This window comes from Mustela putorius, unplaced genomic scaffold (genome assembly GCF_011764305.1).
Source record: "Mustela putorius furo isolate JIRA1106 unplaced genomic scaffold, ASM1176430v1.1 tig00000145_pilon_pilon_pilon, whole genome shotgun sequence".
Taxonomy (NCBI): domain Eukaryota; kingdom Metazoa; phylum Chordata; class Mammalia; order Carnivora; family Mustelidae; genus Mustela; species Mustela putorius.
The window spans coordinates 23,307,371-23,323,612 of NW_025421294.1; the positions used below are offsets into that span (position 1 = coordinate 23,307,371).

The 16,242-nt window shown below is 36.2% G+C and overlaps 1 protein-coding gene across 11 annotated transcripts in view; it reads left to right on the top strand.

Moving 5' to 3' along the window:
- Positions 1–16,242, top strand: part of FAM13B (family with sequence similarity 13 member B) — a 71,980-nt gene that overhangs the window by 52,567 nt on the left and 3,171 nt on the right. For 5 of the 11 annotated variants that reach the window (XM_045075467.1, XM_045075463.1, XM_045075462.1 and 2 more), the window contains 11 exons: positions 2,247–2,312; positions 3,699–3,909; positions 5,238–5,367; positions 5,969–6,050; positions 7,524–7,589; positions 7,796–8,025; positions 9,770–9,853; positions 10,074–10,169; positions 13,629–13,712; positions 13,801–13,964; positions 15,430–15,531. In XM_045075467.1, the coding sequence (XP_044931402.1) occupies positions 2,247–2,312; positions 3,699–3,909; positions 5,238–5,367; positions 5,969–6,050; positions 7,524–7,589; positions 7,796–8,025; positions 9,770–9,853; positions 10,074–10,169; positions 13,629–13,712; positions 13,801–13,964; positions 15,430–15,531 (1,315 nt within the window). The remainder of the gene's footprint in view (positions 1–2,246; positions 2,313–3,698; positions 3,910–5,237; positions 5,368–5,968; positions 6,051–7,523; positions 7,590–7,795; positions 8,026–9,769; positions 9,854–10,073; positions 10,170–13,628; positions 13,713–13,800; positions 13,965–15,429; positions 15,532–16,242) is intronic. The other 6 variants (XM_045075465.1, XM_045075468.1, XM_013052464.2 and 3 more) reach the window with 3 other exon arrangements.

The following is a 16,242-nucleotide window of genomic DNA, read 5'->3' on the forward strand; positions in this document are numbered from 1 at the left end:
TGTGTGTGTGTGTGTGTGTGTGTGTATGTATAAATATATATATATATATATGTCCAAACTCAGCAAATGTGTACTTAACACTTGTATTTCATTGTATATAAGTTTTTTCTTTTTTTAATCAAAAGATGCAAAACCTAAATAAATATCAAACTCCAGTGAGTGATTTGCATGCTGAAGGGTTTATAGGGAAGTATATTATTACCTGCCGTTTACTTTGAAATCCATGAAAAAGTATGATGGTTAGCGGGATGGATAAATGTTACAAAGCAAATACAGTAAAATGTTAATGGTTGAATCTAGATGGTTGGTGTATTGATCAATGTTCACTGTGAAATTTTTTCAAGTTTACTGTATATTTATAAACTTTAAAATGTTGGGGGTGGGGGGGCGAAAGTCAACAACAGATTTGAATTTAGGAGTCCTGTATCATACACCTTGCTAGGTAAGGAGACATTGAGACAACTCGGGAATCTTCCAAGTTACTTATTTGTGCACTTGGATGAAGTTCCCTTGGTTAACTTACCCTTGGCAAGTTAGCTAATGACATACAGTGGTAGTAACAAGAATTGCAGTGCTAGTACCACAGGCTCCTTTTGCTACCTCAAGTCTGCTCATTTGATCACTACTGGAGTTTATTTATTTATTTTTCAAGGTATAGCCAAAATTTTTTTTTTTTTAAAGCCCCAGCCAAGTCATTGTCTGTGCCAATCTTTATTGCTGTCTCTCCACCCCCCTCCTTTTTTTTTTTTTTTTTTTTTTTTGGGTTCTAGATGTTTGGCATGCCTAGTGGCATATTATGTGTCTTAACTTAGATTAAATCAGGAAGTTGTCTTTCTTTTGCTTTGTTCTGGGTTATTTAGGATGTTTGGAATTTATGAAGATGCTCCCCCGAATTAGAGGATATGTTAACATCCTGGTGGCAGAAAAGATCAACTGTCCCTTTCATTTATTTATCCTGACATGGTCACTGAAAAGAAGTGGTGGTCATCAGAGCATCCCTGGAGCCAGCCATAGTAGGAGAGGAGTCTCTGAAAGATGAAGTGGGATTCTGACAGAGGGCTGATGCTTCTCCGTTTTGGAGGACACAGATAAATAGACCTTCATAATCTTTGGCCTGGGTGTTCTGATCTTAAGTTTTAGGCATAGAAAAGCACTTGTTTTCCATTGTCTGAGGAGATAAAACTTTCTGTGTTCAGCTTCAGCTTTCTGGAGGCTTACCTAAAGTGAATTTAATGCTGGGCTCACTGTTTCCCTGTCAGAATCCTCCCCTTACAGCTTGTGGTATGGAAAGAAAGTAACTATAGACCTCTGATTTTCAGTGCCTCAGCTCACCTGTTACAGACCTGGCTCAACAGCTGTGACAGATCCACATAGGCCTCCCACTGACTTTTATAAAAATAGGGGTCAGTGACTTTCAGAGAATTGGTGGTAACTATTACATTTGAGTGACCTTTTCAGCCATGAACCCTGCATGTGCTTAGAAGAGTGGCTGTTACCAGAATATGTTTTTCCTTCCAATTTGCCACCAATATACAAAGATTGATTTTCTATATCTAGGAATTAGGGTGTTCTAATGAAAGTCTTCTGTAAGAGGCCAAATTATTTTAGACCCTAGATACCTTGGAATCAGAGATCTACCTTGTTTGATCTGACTCTTAAAAAAGAGAAGTGGGGTCACTCCAAATGGAAGCCCACCTCCCTCTTCCTTGGTGTGTGGGTTTTGTGTTTTGTATTGCTCACGGGACAGACAGCAGGATACAGTTGCCAAGCAGGCAGCACATGGCCACCAGTGGTACGAATTTGCAGCAGCTGGTCAAAAGGTTTTGGCTTTTAATACAAGTGGGCAGTAGCTTTCCTTCAGATTCTCTCCTGCTAAAACTCTTGAAAGAAATGCAAGTAGGATCTTTCCAAAGAGCAAACTAAGGGAGGTATTTTTCTGTCAAATCAACTAAATTGAAACGCTTCAAACAGTACTTGGTTAAGAGTTTCCATTTCTTCGGTTTTAATAAAACAGCACTACTTTGATTTTTTTGCCTTGCTTGCTGAAATGGAAATATATGTTTGTGTTTGTTTTTAAAGTTTGGTTAGTAGTAATTTCTTTGAACAAAGTTTTTGATTAGAATACCTAACTGGTTTTAGGGAAATGTTTTGGTATCTTTGGCTTTGTGTTAGTTATGTGTATGGTTTGTTCTGACTGTGCTGTGTGTTCACTTTAGTATTTTTTGCCATTTTTTCCATTTTATTAGCGTCATGCCCTATCACTTTTCCCCTCATTGATTTCAAAACAATGCATCTGCAGAGAGATGGGGAGGGTAAGTATGGTTCACCATAGTTTAGTTTTTTTGCGTTTTGATGGTTCACTTTGTTTGCCTTTTTATGAGCCCTTCTCCTGCTGTCCCCATATATTAGGAAAATGGTTCTGGGTTAAAAATGATACCCAGATATAATTGTTTTTGTTACTTCCCTCTTAAAACAGGTGATTTCTCACAAAATGCTTATTACCAGTTATTTGCTGGGAAGCAGGTACAAGGGTTGCTTTGAAAATCACTTTATTGCTGGGTTTATTCTGGGATTGCACGCTTTGTACCCAATTTTTAGTTATCAGATTAATCGGGGCTTTAAAAACTATCTAAATTATCTTATTACCCTGGAAAAATTATGTAGTGCTTTAAATTGCTAATATATAAAGTTAAATTTCTGAAGTAGCAATCCTTTCCTATTGTGTGAAGAAAAAGAAAATACCAGTCTTTTTGACACTGTCAAACCATCTTTGCATCCAAAAATACTTAAAAACTCACTTTTGCTATTGTTAATATGATGTCATACATCAAAGTTTTAAATCGTAGTTATAAATAAAGTTAATATGTAGATGGAAAAGTATTTCCGCTTTTTGGATTCTAGTGATACTTGTATTTTTGTATTTGGAGTATATTTGTGGATTGTATGTGTTCTGTATGTAATCAGACCTTAACATGGGCACAGACATCAAATAAATCGACGTGGGTTCATTTGAGAACATACAGGATAGCTCCAGGAAGATAAATGTGCTTAAGATCTAGTGCTGTTAAATTTTGTCCTGATAATACTGTTGAGTGTTTAATTACTCAGATATGTAGTAAACATAGAAATCCTGTAATAGAAAATAATGAACACAATTTAATGTTCGGGGCCGGGTGCTGTCAGATGAGTAAGCTGGCACCATTTGGAAATGTTAAGAATTCTTTTGGGGTCAGAGAGCTCCATTTGGTGTGTTGTGAATAGCGTGGGGAATAGCTTCCTTCCAGTTTTAAGACAGTTACTTGACAGTGAGTGATAGCTTATTCACCTGGCAGCTCTTGAGGACGGTTTTGTATTTATTATTTATAAAACAGCACTTAAAAAATAATATCTAATATAACTTTAAGAGCTTGACAGTGTCCTTTCTTGCTTTGTGACTGGGTTCAGAAATTTAAGGTAATACTTCTATGGGAAAATGGAACTCTGAGCAAAAGAAAAAAAGCATAGAAAATTAGAAACTATAGTAGTAGGCTTTATGAAGATCCTGTATCCCTTGTTTTTTTTTTTTTAAAGTACATAATAAATATTATATGAGCCACTACATAACGATACGATTTAAAGAAAATATAATAGTTGTGTGACTTTTTTTTCCATGCAGAACCAAGAGACCCATGGTACCATTATTTGTGTTTGTTTTACAGAGCCATTTCCTGCTTTTAAGTCTTGGCAGGAAGACTCTGAATCTGGAGAAGCTCAGCTCTCTCCACAAGCTGGCAGAATGAATCATCACCCCCTGGAAGAGGACTGTCCTCCAGTATTATCACATCGTAGTTTAGATTTTGGGCAAAGCCAGCGTTTCCTACATGATCCAGAAACATTGGATTCCTCATCTAAGGCACTTTCTTTTACTAGGTACATTATTTTTATATACTTAGGAGAGGTGATTCTTATGTCACTAGATCCTTTGCAAAATTTAATCCTTCAGACCTTACAATTCAAAGCTTCTCCCCCTCTATCATGAAGAATGTTTTTGTAATTTTTTGGTGGGGGCTCATAAATTCTGAGTTCATGAGGTGTAGAGGTTTGCTTTCTATTAGACTTGCCACACAGTATACATAATCATTTTTTTTTACCTATTACTGAAATACAGAACTCTGGAAGGGAAGCAGCAAGTGGAACTCACCAATTCCTCACGTTTGTATTGTCAAGATTTTAAATTGATTCTGAATGTCAAAACCTTTCCTTTGCAATTTTTTTTTTTTTTTAAGATTTTATTTACTTGACAGCAAGAGAGGGAACACAAGCAGGTCGAATGGAAGTGGGAGAAGCAGGCTCCCTTTAGAGCAGGGGAGCCTGATGTGGGGCTCGATCCCAGGACCCTGGGATCATGACCTGACCCAAAGGCAGACAGCCATCCAGGCGCCCCTTTCCTTTGTAATTTGAATACAAAACAGACTCTAAGCTGGGCATCTTTGTTTCATTTCTACTTTAGTCTAAACAACTTTTGTCGGATTATATATTGTTTTCAGCAGTACTTGTGTTAGCTAATGGTGTGGTCTCTAAAATTATAGTGTAAGGTTTTGTTTTGGGTTTTTTTGTTTGTTTTTTGTTTTTTTAACACTACCTGTCCTTTAGTTTTAGGGACTTAATTTTTACTTTAAAGATTTGCTTCTTCGCCTGGGTGGCTCAGTGGATTAAAGCCTCTGCCTTCAGCTCAGGTCATGATCCCAGGGTTCTGGGATTGAGCCCCACATTGGGCTCTGCTCAGTGGGGAGCCTCCTTCCTCCTCTCTCTCTGCCTGCCTCTCTGCCTAGTTGTGATCTCGGTCTGTCAAATAAATAAATAAAATCTTAAAAAAATAAATAAAAATTTGCTTCTTGGAAATGGTGTGATGTTATATCAGGGTGATAAGAGTCATAGTGTTGATAACTTGTAAAAAATTTTTTGATCAGGTAACTTTTTTTTTTTTTAATATAATTAACATACAACATTCTCTTACTTTCAGGGTGCCTTTCTAGCTCAGTCGGTAGAGTGGGTGACTTTTGATCTCAAGGTTGTAGGTTCAAGCTCCACTATGGGTATAGATAAAACTAAAAAACAAAATTTGAAAAAATTGTTTTGGTTTTAGGTGTACATCATAGTAATATGATAGTTTTGTACATTGAAATGAACCCCCTCATAGATCTAGCTACCATCTGTAATAACTTGAAATTTTAACTAACACTCTTATTTTAATTCAGGATTCGAAGATCATCCTTCAGTTCAAAAGATGAAAAAAGAGAAGACAGAACACCGTATCAGTTGGTCAAGAAACTTCAGAAAAAAATTAGACAATTTGAGGAACAGTTTGAAAGGGAAAGAAATAGCAAGGTAAATTTATAGCATTGTCCAGGGTTTGGCAGATACATTGGAACTGGGAGGAGGTTCTTTGGAGAGCGTTAGTCCATCTCTTCCCTTAGATAATGAAGTTGAGGTGTGCAGAGAAATAGTGATCATGTAGATCTGAGATTATATAGATCCTTAGCTGCCTCATTTCCAGGCCAATATTCTTACCAGTGGATTTTTATATTTTAATCAGCAAAAAGCTTGTATAATTTTAAAATGAAATACTTTACATTAACAAATCATGTTAATGCTATTTCTGCTTCCTCAAAAACCACAAATAGCAAGGGGTGATGGGAGAGGGAAGGCATGGGAGGGAGGGGGACAGATATTTAATAATTGGAACATATGAAGTAGAAAGAATCTTACACTTTGAGTCAGAAGACCTATCTCCAAATCTGGCTTTCATCAGTTGCTAGATTCTGCTCTGAGAGAGCTTTACTTGATATTCTGTTCTGTCTACTTCATATAAGGTAAGATGAAATAAGGATTGAATGAATTGTCTGCTGTGGGAACTGTAATATATTACTTGGGCATCAGTTAACAGTTATCGCTTACACAGAGGTGTCCATGTTCCTTAATTTTTTAGCCCTCCTACAGTGATATTGCAGCCAATCCAAAGGTATTAAAATGGATGACAGAGCTTACCAAACTGCGGAAGCAAATTAAAGGTAGAAAATATATCATTTTTATAATATGTTTGCTTTAAACAGATTTTTTATTCTCATTATTAAAGTATTCTCATTATTACATGAAAATTGTATGAATAGTTCTGTGACATGAATTAATAGTGAGAATAATATTCTGTGAGAATTATGGTTATAATTTTTGATGATTTTTAAATCCGAGATACTATTTGGCAAAAATAAAAGTTTCCTTTTGTTCTTTTATTAGTTATGGCCAAAGTTGAAGTACTCTATGCTTCTATATGTCTTTCTGGTGTTTCTCTTAGTCTTTTGAAAAGTGCCCTAGATTGTATATTCATAGGTGATATTAAAAAGTTTATCTGGAAAAACAGTTCAAATATTAAGCAGTTTTGGTTTTGGTAGGTATTTCATTAAGAATTTTTGATAGGTATTTACGACTGTCACAATAAACTGTTTATACTACAGAGACTAAAAATTGTAAGTCTTCTTTAAAGAAAAACTAGGTGTGTGTTCTGGGTGTTGGCCCAATATAGCAGCTGCTAAGTTATATTTACTTTATGGGTGTTTAATCAGCATGCGTTTTAGTATTTGTTAATACTTAAAAAATACTTATCTGTACCAACTATGGGCTTATAACGTGGAGCATCACATTTTGGTATATTCATTTGAATTTATTCAACAAAATTTTTACTATTATTAAGTACCAAGTACTTGTAGACATCTGAGTCTATGTTGCTGGATAAGACAGTTATTTGTCCCTGTGGTCATTGAGTTCACATCCTTGGGTTAAAATAAGTTTCCTTACCTCTTTAGAATTTTCCCCTATAATTCTATTCAGCATTTCCTTGTTTAATGACAATTTCCAACTGTCTGTGAAAATCATTACCTTGAATGTGTTACTGATGGGTGTATTAAATTGACAAGCATTAGTCTCTTAACTAATTTTCCAATTTTCTTCCCCTTTTATTGTCTCACAGTTCATTCTCTATGTAGCAGCCAGAATTATCTTTTAAAAAACTCTCTTAACTTTATCATCAGAGCCCTCAATGAACTTCCCTTTTAACTTAGAATAAATCCTTACAATGGAGAGAAGTAATGATCATGTATGTCTGAGGTTATATAGATCCTTAGCTGCCTCATTTCCTTGCCTACTGTGCCCTTAGTCCATTTTATCACATCCCACTCTGATTTTCTGTTTCTTAAACATACCATGCTTCAGGGCCTCTGCACTGGCTATTACTTCAACTGGGAAGGAATGCTCTTCCCCTAAGTCTTCTGTGCTCCATTAGCTGCTGTTTCTTCCGTGTTCACCTAGTATGTCCCTATCTCTCAAAGTCCTTTTTCAGTCCATTAAATATAGTTGCTGTTCCCTAAAGTACATTGCTTTTAGCACTGTGACAACATCCTATGTTCTCTTCTTTATAGCTCTTGGCATTCTTTGAAATTATTTTGTTTTTCGGTTTTTGTTTTTATTTCCTTGAATATATGCTCCATGAGAACAGGGACGATGTCTGTTTGTTTACTACTGTACCACCAATGCTTACCAGAAAATCTCACTTTATGGTAAGGCTTTCTATGAATTACCTTTAAAAGAATGAATGGAATAGCTTGCCACATACAGAATTTCAGTATTTCATGTAACCTTGAAATACCGGAGCCTGTGTGCTGTTAATGTCTACTTTCCTGTTGTATATCTTGCTTATTACTCTTTGCTTCTTTAACAAAATCATTATTACTGATCTGTGTGTCCTCTTGCTTCTGAAATGTAGATGCAAAACACAAAAGCTCTGATGGAGAATTTGTACCTCAGACACGCCCACGTAGTAACACTCTTCCAAAAAGCTTTGGCTCTTCTCTGTACCATGAAGATGAAGAGAATGAAGATGAATCCAGGGTCATTCAGAAGGAGAAGAAGCCCTCTAAGGAAGCAACACTTGAACTTATTCTGAAAAGACTGAAAGAAAAACGTGTTGAACGGTGTCTTCCGGAAGATATCAAAGTAATCTTGAGCTATGCTTTTTACCCAGACTAGCCTTTAGAGTCCCTGAAAAGAAGTACCCCAGTGGCATAGAGATTGTAGGTAGTCTTACTGGCCTGAATCTGCTCCCCAAGTTTGTAGGTAAACAACATGTTTTTATCTGCACACCAGAAATGACCAGACTTTCTGGGAGTGAATCACAGTAGTAAAACTAAGGGGCACATGGCTTGCTCAGTTGGTAGAGCTTGCAACTCTTGATCTTGGTGTTAGGAGTTCTGAGCCCCACATTGGGTGTAAAGATTACTTAGAAATAAAATCTTAAAAAAAAAAATGTAAAACTGAAAAAGCCAGAATCCTGATCTGTTCATCTGTACTGGGACAGTTGGCAAAATGAAGAGCCTAAACATCACTGAGCTTTAATCTCGGCCTTGTGTCTTGATACTTATAGGTATTGTGCTGTTAGCTTTTGCCAGGCCCCGACTCACATTATTTGCATTCTGCCCCTGAGTCCCTTCAACTGTCTTATGACTTAAAGATATATGATTATGTCCATTAAAATACTAAGACAGTATGATTGTTGTGAGGATTGAATAAACGAATATTTTTGAAAAACCATTACTCAGAGCCCATGCCTACAGGAGTTCTGGTCAAAAGCATTTGGCAACCCAATTTATTTATTAAATGAGGTCTGCTGGGATAGTACAGAGATGGTCGCATGTGAACTTTTGTGTAGGCAGTGATGAACCCTGATGCTTATTCCTGCCTTGACAGCAGGGTATACCTCTTTCATGATTTAAATATTGGATTGTTTGTCTCCCTTGAACAGGGCTGGATTAGAAATTTTGATCACTCCCTTCCCTCAGCTTTTTTATTTTTCAGTTTTGTGTCAGATCAACCAACCTCCTTTCTCCTCTCTCCACCCCTTTTTCTAGAAATGATTTTGATTGGATTAGCTTTATTCAGATACTTTGTCCTAGGTTTAAGGTGCAAGCTTGACGTTGAAATCAATGTTTTACAGTTTACCCCTAGCTGTTCTCTATTGGATTTACATAATCTAAAGTTATATTTGTTATATCCAGTGATTTTTTTTTTTTTTTTTAACTTCTGTTCTACTCTGCTGAGAAACAGGGCAGTATTATCTAATCCTGGGAATGAGAATTTATTTGGTCTAGAATCCAGAGGGTATTCTGTGGAACATTGGTTCATTGGCATGTAAAAAGGTGGCCAGTGAAACAAAGTGGGAAGGTTCTTTGGGCAAATAAATTAGGATGTCCTTCCTCCTCTTTAATTTAGAGTACTAAAAGGTAGGAGGTTAGTATTGCAGTGTAAACAAAGTGTCATAGGAAGGGAAACTGAGCTCATAGATGAGAAGTCTAGGTCACACATTGGCAGTGTTGTACTTTTTCAGGATCTTTCCGTTATACTGCTGTCAGATTTTAATTGTTTAGTAGAAATACTGGTTTATATGACAAAAAGAATTTAAGTAACTTATCCAAGGTTACTAAGCCGGTATTCATGATTTGTTCAGATAAAATAGAAGTAAGCCACCAAAGAGAGTGGATATCTACTTACTGGGAGACCAGATTTTACAAGAGATTGAAAACTACTCTCTGCAAATTTGTAAGGAAAGGCTGTATTTCTTGTTAGCCTAGGCTGGAGTGGTGATGGGCTGCCCTTTCACCCTAATTCTTTACATTGTGGGATTGAGGAACATAATATGTTGCCAATGAGAGTGTTTTGTTTTGTTTTTTCTTTTAAATTCTAGAAAATGACAAAAGATCATTTGATAGAAGAGAAAACGTCTCTCCAAAAAAGTCTTCTTTACTATGAAAGTCAACATGGAAGGCCGGTAAATGTCTCTTTTGCTAAAGAGATTTGATTTTCTGCCCTAACAAAGAGGACAAATTTCTTTGTGGGCCACATCTTCGGAGCTGCTTTGTAGAGCATTGCTTCGTCCGTTTAAGAGATTGTCTACTTATTTAAAATAACTTCTTAAAATTGGGAGAAAGTCATGTTGCTTAATGTTTAAAATTTCTGATGACTTGGTAATTTTAATTTTTTTACTTTAGGTGACCAGAGAAGAAAGGCACATTGTGAAACCTCTCTATGAGAGATACAGACTTGTAAAACAGATGCTGACAAGAGTTAGCATCACTCCTGTTCTTGTGAGTAAAACACACAAAGATTTGTCTATTCATTTTACCAAAACTTATCCTTTAAAAAATATATTGTGGTGGTGTATTGGAAAAATATATAGCTAAGGTAGCAAGAATTGTATTTGTAAGGTGAGGTTACTGCTTTTTAAAGAATAGGCAATTAATAATCAGTGCCTACCTATCATCTCCCAGGCACTTGTAAAAGTGTTTTATGTATGTCATTAAATGAAGAAGATGTCATTAAATCCTGACAGGTCACAACAGGTAGCAGAAGATAGCCTCAATTCACAGATGATGAAACTGGGACTGAGGAGTATATGCCCAGGATCATCTACCTTGTAGAATTAAAAAAACATCACAGACCTGTACCCCTGGGGATAAAAATATATGTTTATAAAAAATAAAAAATTTAAAAAACAAACAAACATATTTCAGACCCTGGCTTAGTTTGTTTCAGTTTAAATTCTTGTGTTTGAAAACATATCAGTTTTATGATGGCTGTCATGAAGATTTAATTGCACAATCTAATCTAGTTCATCTTTTTTAATGAAGAATTATCAAAATAATGCTTTTTTACATTTGTGTACATTGTTAGAGAAAAATGAAAACTCTTAATACTTAGGTGCAAATTAGTGCTGTCTCCAAATTAACCAGTAGGTAGTAGGACTCTAGATTTCTCTCAGGGTCACATAGAAAACAGCATGTAGCCCATTCTGAACCATTTTGTAGGAATTAATTTATTGGAACTATGCTTTGCTTAGACATACAAGGTCATTTTTTTTTTTTTTTTTTTTTTTTTCAGATTTTATTTACTTATTTGACAGACAAGTAGGCAGAGAGGCAGGCAGAGAGAGAGAGAGAGGATGAAGCAGGCTTCCCACTGAACAGAGAGCCTGATGCGGGGCTTGATCCCAGGATGCTGGGATCATGACCTGAGCTGAAGGCAGAGGCTTTAACCACACTGAGCCACCCAGGCACCCTGGCATGCAAGGTCATTTTTAAATCAATAGCCACTTGCATGGGGATCTCTTTTGGGCTTTGACTACGTTACTACTACTCATTGTTAGAAGGTTCACATTGGCCTTCTGAGCATTTTTCATTTTATTTATTTATTTATTTAAGATTTTATTTATTTATTTGACAGAGAGAGATCACAAGTAGACGGAGAGGCAGGCAGAGAGAGAGAGAGAGGGAAGCAGGCTCCCTGCTGAGCAGAGAGCCCGATGTGGGACTCGATCCCAGGACCCTGAGATCATGACCTGAGCCGAAAGCAGCGGCTTAACCCACTGAGCCACCCAGGCCCCCCTGAGCATTTTTTATTTAACCTCAAGTAAATATTCCTTTTTAAAATGGCTTTTTAAAAATTGGTCATCTCAGCACTATTTGATTTACATATAATCAATTTTTTTTGAGCAAGGAATCCTGTATAGGTTATAGTCTGCACATACAACAGTTTATTTAATACGGATTTTATCCTTTGATTACAGGGCATTTTAGTGTCTCATTGACATATTTGTAATTCAAATTCAAATAGTCTTTGAATTTTATGAACATAATTTTGGAACTCCACAGATTTGTTTTTAATAAACTGAAGCTATAGCAAGTATGACTAGATTTTACAGATGCCTAAGTATGATTATCGTACAGAGAAATTTGAGATATAAAACTTAAGCCAAGACAGTTTGGTAGGAAAGAATTTTTTCAGCAAATGAGGTTGGTACAGTTGGGTATTGATACGCAAAAAAGACGAATGTAGACCCTTATCTGACACAAAATTTAACTCAGAATGGTTCACTGACCTAAATGTAGGAACTGAAACTATAAAACTAATAGGGAACAGAAGAATAAATCTTTGTGACCTTGAATTAGGCAGTGTTTTCTTGCATGGAACACTAAAAACACTGACAAAAATAAATAAATTGGACCTCATCAAAATTAAAAAGTTTTGTGCATCAAAGGACATTTTTGAAAGTGGAAAGACAACCTATAGAATGGGAGAAAATGTTTGCATATCATGTATCTGATAAGGGACTGGTATCTAGAGTATATAGAAATCTTTCAGTTCAATAATAAAAAGATTAATAACCCAGTTAAAAAAATGGGGGAGGGGTGCATGGGAGGCTCAGTTGGTTAAGCACCTGACTCTTGATTTCAGCTCAGGTCATGATCTCAGGGTCCTGGGATTGAACCCCCCCCTTCAGGCTCTGCACTTAGCTTCGGGATTCTCTCTCCTGCTCTGCCTCTCCTCCACTTGCTCACTTGTGCTTTCTCTCTAAAAAAATCTTTTTGAAAAAAATTGGGCAAAGGATTTGATACACATTTCTCCAGAGAAGATATATAAATGGCCATTAAATACATGAAAAGAAGATCAACATCATTAGTTATTAGGAAATGCAAATAAATCCACATTCAAATACCACTTTATACACATTAGGATAGCTTTAATGAGAAAAGATAACAGTGTTGACTGGATGTGGAGAAATTGGAATGCTTACATTATGCACTGCTGGTGAATGTAAAATGGTACACCCACTTTGATAAACAGTTTGACATTTCCTCAAAGAATTAAACAGGGTTATCATCTGACCTAGCAGTTCTCCTTGTTATATGCTTGAGAGAATTGAAAACATGTCTACATGAAAACTTACATACAAATATACATAGCAGCATCCTTCATAATGGCTAAAATGTAGAAAAAAATGAAATTTGCAGCAACTGATGAATAAACAAAATGTGGTATATCCATATAATGGATTATTAGCCATAAAGGAATGAAAGTACTAATAACATGTTACAACATGGGTAAATTTTAAAAACATTAGTGCTAAGCGAGAGAAGTGAAATACAGAAGGCCACATACTTTATGATTCCATTTATGTGAAATAGCTAGAATAGGCCAGCCCATTGAGACAGAGTATAGATCAGTGTTGGCCACAGGATAGGGGGAGAGGGCAAATGAGTTAGTAATAAGTACAGAGTTCTTTTGGGATGATGAGCTATTTTGGAATTAGAGGTGATTTTTTAAAAAATGTTCACAATGTTCTTTGTGAATATTTAAAAACCACTAAATTGGACACTTTAAAGGAGTGAATTTAATGGTATGTGGATTATATCTCAGTGAAGCTGTTACTTTTTTAAATGGAGTTTAAAGGTGTCCTGAGACCAAAAAAGTTGACGGCTCTTTAAAAAGGAAAATGTGCCGAATAAAATTACATGTAATACTTTCCTATTTTTTTATTTATTGAATGAGATCTTTTAGGTTATCCAGACATTAATGATAATTTAGCATTTGTGTGCATACATAACAAGAAAGCTTCACAAAAATGAATATACTAAGGAATTCCTAAAAAAAATATAAATTGTTTGGTTAAGATTTTGAATATAAAGCTTAGTATCTGTTCCATAGTGAATGAAGCTTTCTTTGAATGCTTTAAGTGTTTAAAGTAGAAACCATGTTGATTGTTACAGGGATCTCCATCTTCCAAGCGAAGGGGTCAGATGTTACAACCAATCATAGAAGGAGAAACTGCCCATTTTTTTGAAGAAATCAAGGTAATCCTTAAATCATTCACTGATATCTTTCTTAAAGAAAAAGTTGAGAGCCATGGCCTATTTGTTTATCTTTTTGATATCTTTTTAGGAAGAAGAAGAAGATGGTGTTACCCTGTCCTCAGAGCTAACTGATATCCTGAAAACTGCTGTACAGGCACAATCTTCATTGGAAAACTCTGAATCTGATGTTGAAGAAAATCAAGAAAAACTTGCTCTGGATCTCCGATTGTCAAGTACTCGAGCAGCTTCTATGTATGTATGCTGGTTTGTGATTTTTAAAAAAAATCTATTTGTATAATGAAAATTACATGCCAAGAAATTCAGTTTTAAGTAATCAGGCACTTGGAGGGAATTAATGTGTGCTCAAGAGATATGCCGCTTTCTTTTAAAGGGTATGGTATATAACTGTCATCATTCACATTTTCTTTACTAAACATTAGTGTGTTTTAAAAATTTTAAAGAAATTGGGGAACCTGGATGGCTCAGTTGGTTAAGCGACTGCCTTCAGCTCAGGTCATGATCCCAGGATCCTGGGATCAAGCCCCACATCGGGCTCCCAGCTCAGTGGAGAGCCTGCTTCTCCCTCTCCCTCTGTCTGCCCCTCTGCCTACTTGTGCTCTCTCTCTCGGTCAAACAAACAAATAAAATCTTTAAAAAAAAAAAAAAAGAAAAGAAAAGAAACTAAAATCTGACATTTGTTTCATAATAGAATGCTGGGACCAGCGGAGAGTTACCTTTATTCTCTATCATCTTCTCTCCCTGATAATGGTGTATGACAGTGGTCTTCAGCCCTGGCTTCACTTTTTTTTAAAAATTAAAGTATAATTAACGTATAATGCTTATATTAGTTTCAGGTATACAGCATGGTTGACTCAACAATTCTGTTAACTCGGTGTTCACCACGAAAAGTGTAGTCACATACAATGTTACTGCAGTGTTATTGACTGTGTTCTTTATGCTGTACTTTTCATCTCTGTGACTTACTTATAACTGGAAGTTTGCCTCCTAATCCCTTTCACCTGTTTTACCTAACCCCAGCCCAGCTCTGTTCCCCTCAGCCACCCAGTGTGTTCCCTGTATTAATGAAACTGTTATTGTTTGTTTTTTTCTAAATTCCACATATAAGTGAAATCACAGGGAATTTCTTTTTCTTGCTCTGGCTTAAATCATTTCGCTTTATACCCTCTAGGTTCCTCCTTGTTAGAAATGGCAAGATTTCATTCTTTTTTATGGCCAAGTAATATTCCGTGTGTATGTGTGTGCATGTGCGCGCGCATCTTCTTTATCCATTCATCTGTTGATCGACACTTGGGCTGCTTCCATATCTTTGCTGTTGTAAATAATGAGGCAGTAAACATAGGGGTACATACATCTTTTCGAATTAATGTTTTTATTTTCCTTGGGTAAATACCCAGTAGTGGAAATACTGGATCATGCAGTATTTCTGTTTTTAATTTTTTGAACAACCTCATATTGTTTTCCATAGTAGTCTTGGTTTCACTTTAAGATCACCTGGGAAAAATCCCCCCCCACCCCTCCAATATTGATGTAGAGCCCTACCTGCAGCTATTCCTATATTTAGTTGGTCTGGGCTGTAGATTAGACATTGGGATATTCTAAATGCTCCCCACTGACTTTAGTTTGCAGCCAAGGTTTGAACCCCTGCTAAGAATCACAGTGTTATTTGAATAATGTTTTTTTCCCATTTAAATTTTAGGCCTGAGTTACTGGAACAACTTTGGAAAGCCAGAGCTGAAAAAAAGAAACTACGCAAAACATTACGGGAATTTGAAGAAGCATTTTATCAACAGAATGGAAGGTTTGTTGAACATCACAAAAATTGAGTCTTCTTTCTCCTTGAACTTACAGGTGCCCATATGCTAAATTAAAGGGATGTATAGGAATAGAAGTGAATTGTGCATATAACGATATTACCATTGAAAATAAAAGTAGAACACATACCTTTTTACTTTGAAGGCCTGCTATTAATGGCAAGAAGTCAGAAATAGAGTAAGCAACATCTGATAGAATATTTCAGATGTCCTAGGAGGCTTGGTTGAATGGCAGTTACATTGTGTTTTTGAAGTCTACATTCTCACCTTTTTGAAGTGTTTGTGAATTAAGATTTTTTCCTTTTATTTTTATTTTTTGTTCTTTTTAAAGATTTATTTATTTATTTTAGAAAGAGAAGGGGTAGGGGCAGAGGGAGGGAGAAAGAATCTCTAGCAGATTCCAAGCAGGCTCCCTGCCGAGCATGGAGGTCCAATGTGGGGCTTGATCTCACGAACCTGAGGTCACGACCTGAGCCGAAATCAAGAGTTAGATGATTAACCAACTAAACCACCCAGGCGCCCCTGTTTTTCCTTTTAGAAAGGGTCCTATAACATGACTGGTATTCTCACAGCTAGTGTGGATTCTTAGACTGAGACCTTTGCTGCTTAGGCTGCATGTTGGGCCATTCCAGGCTTCCCTTTTTTAAGATGTATAACAGGGTGGTAATCAGCAGTGGGCTTCTAAAATACAGTATGGT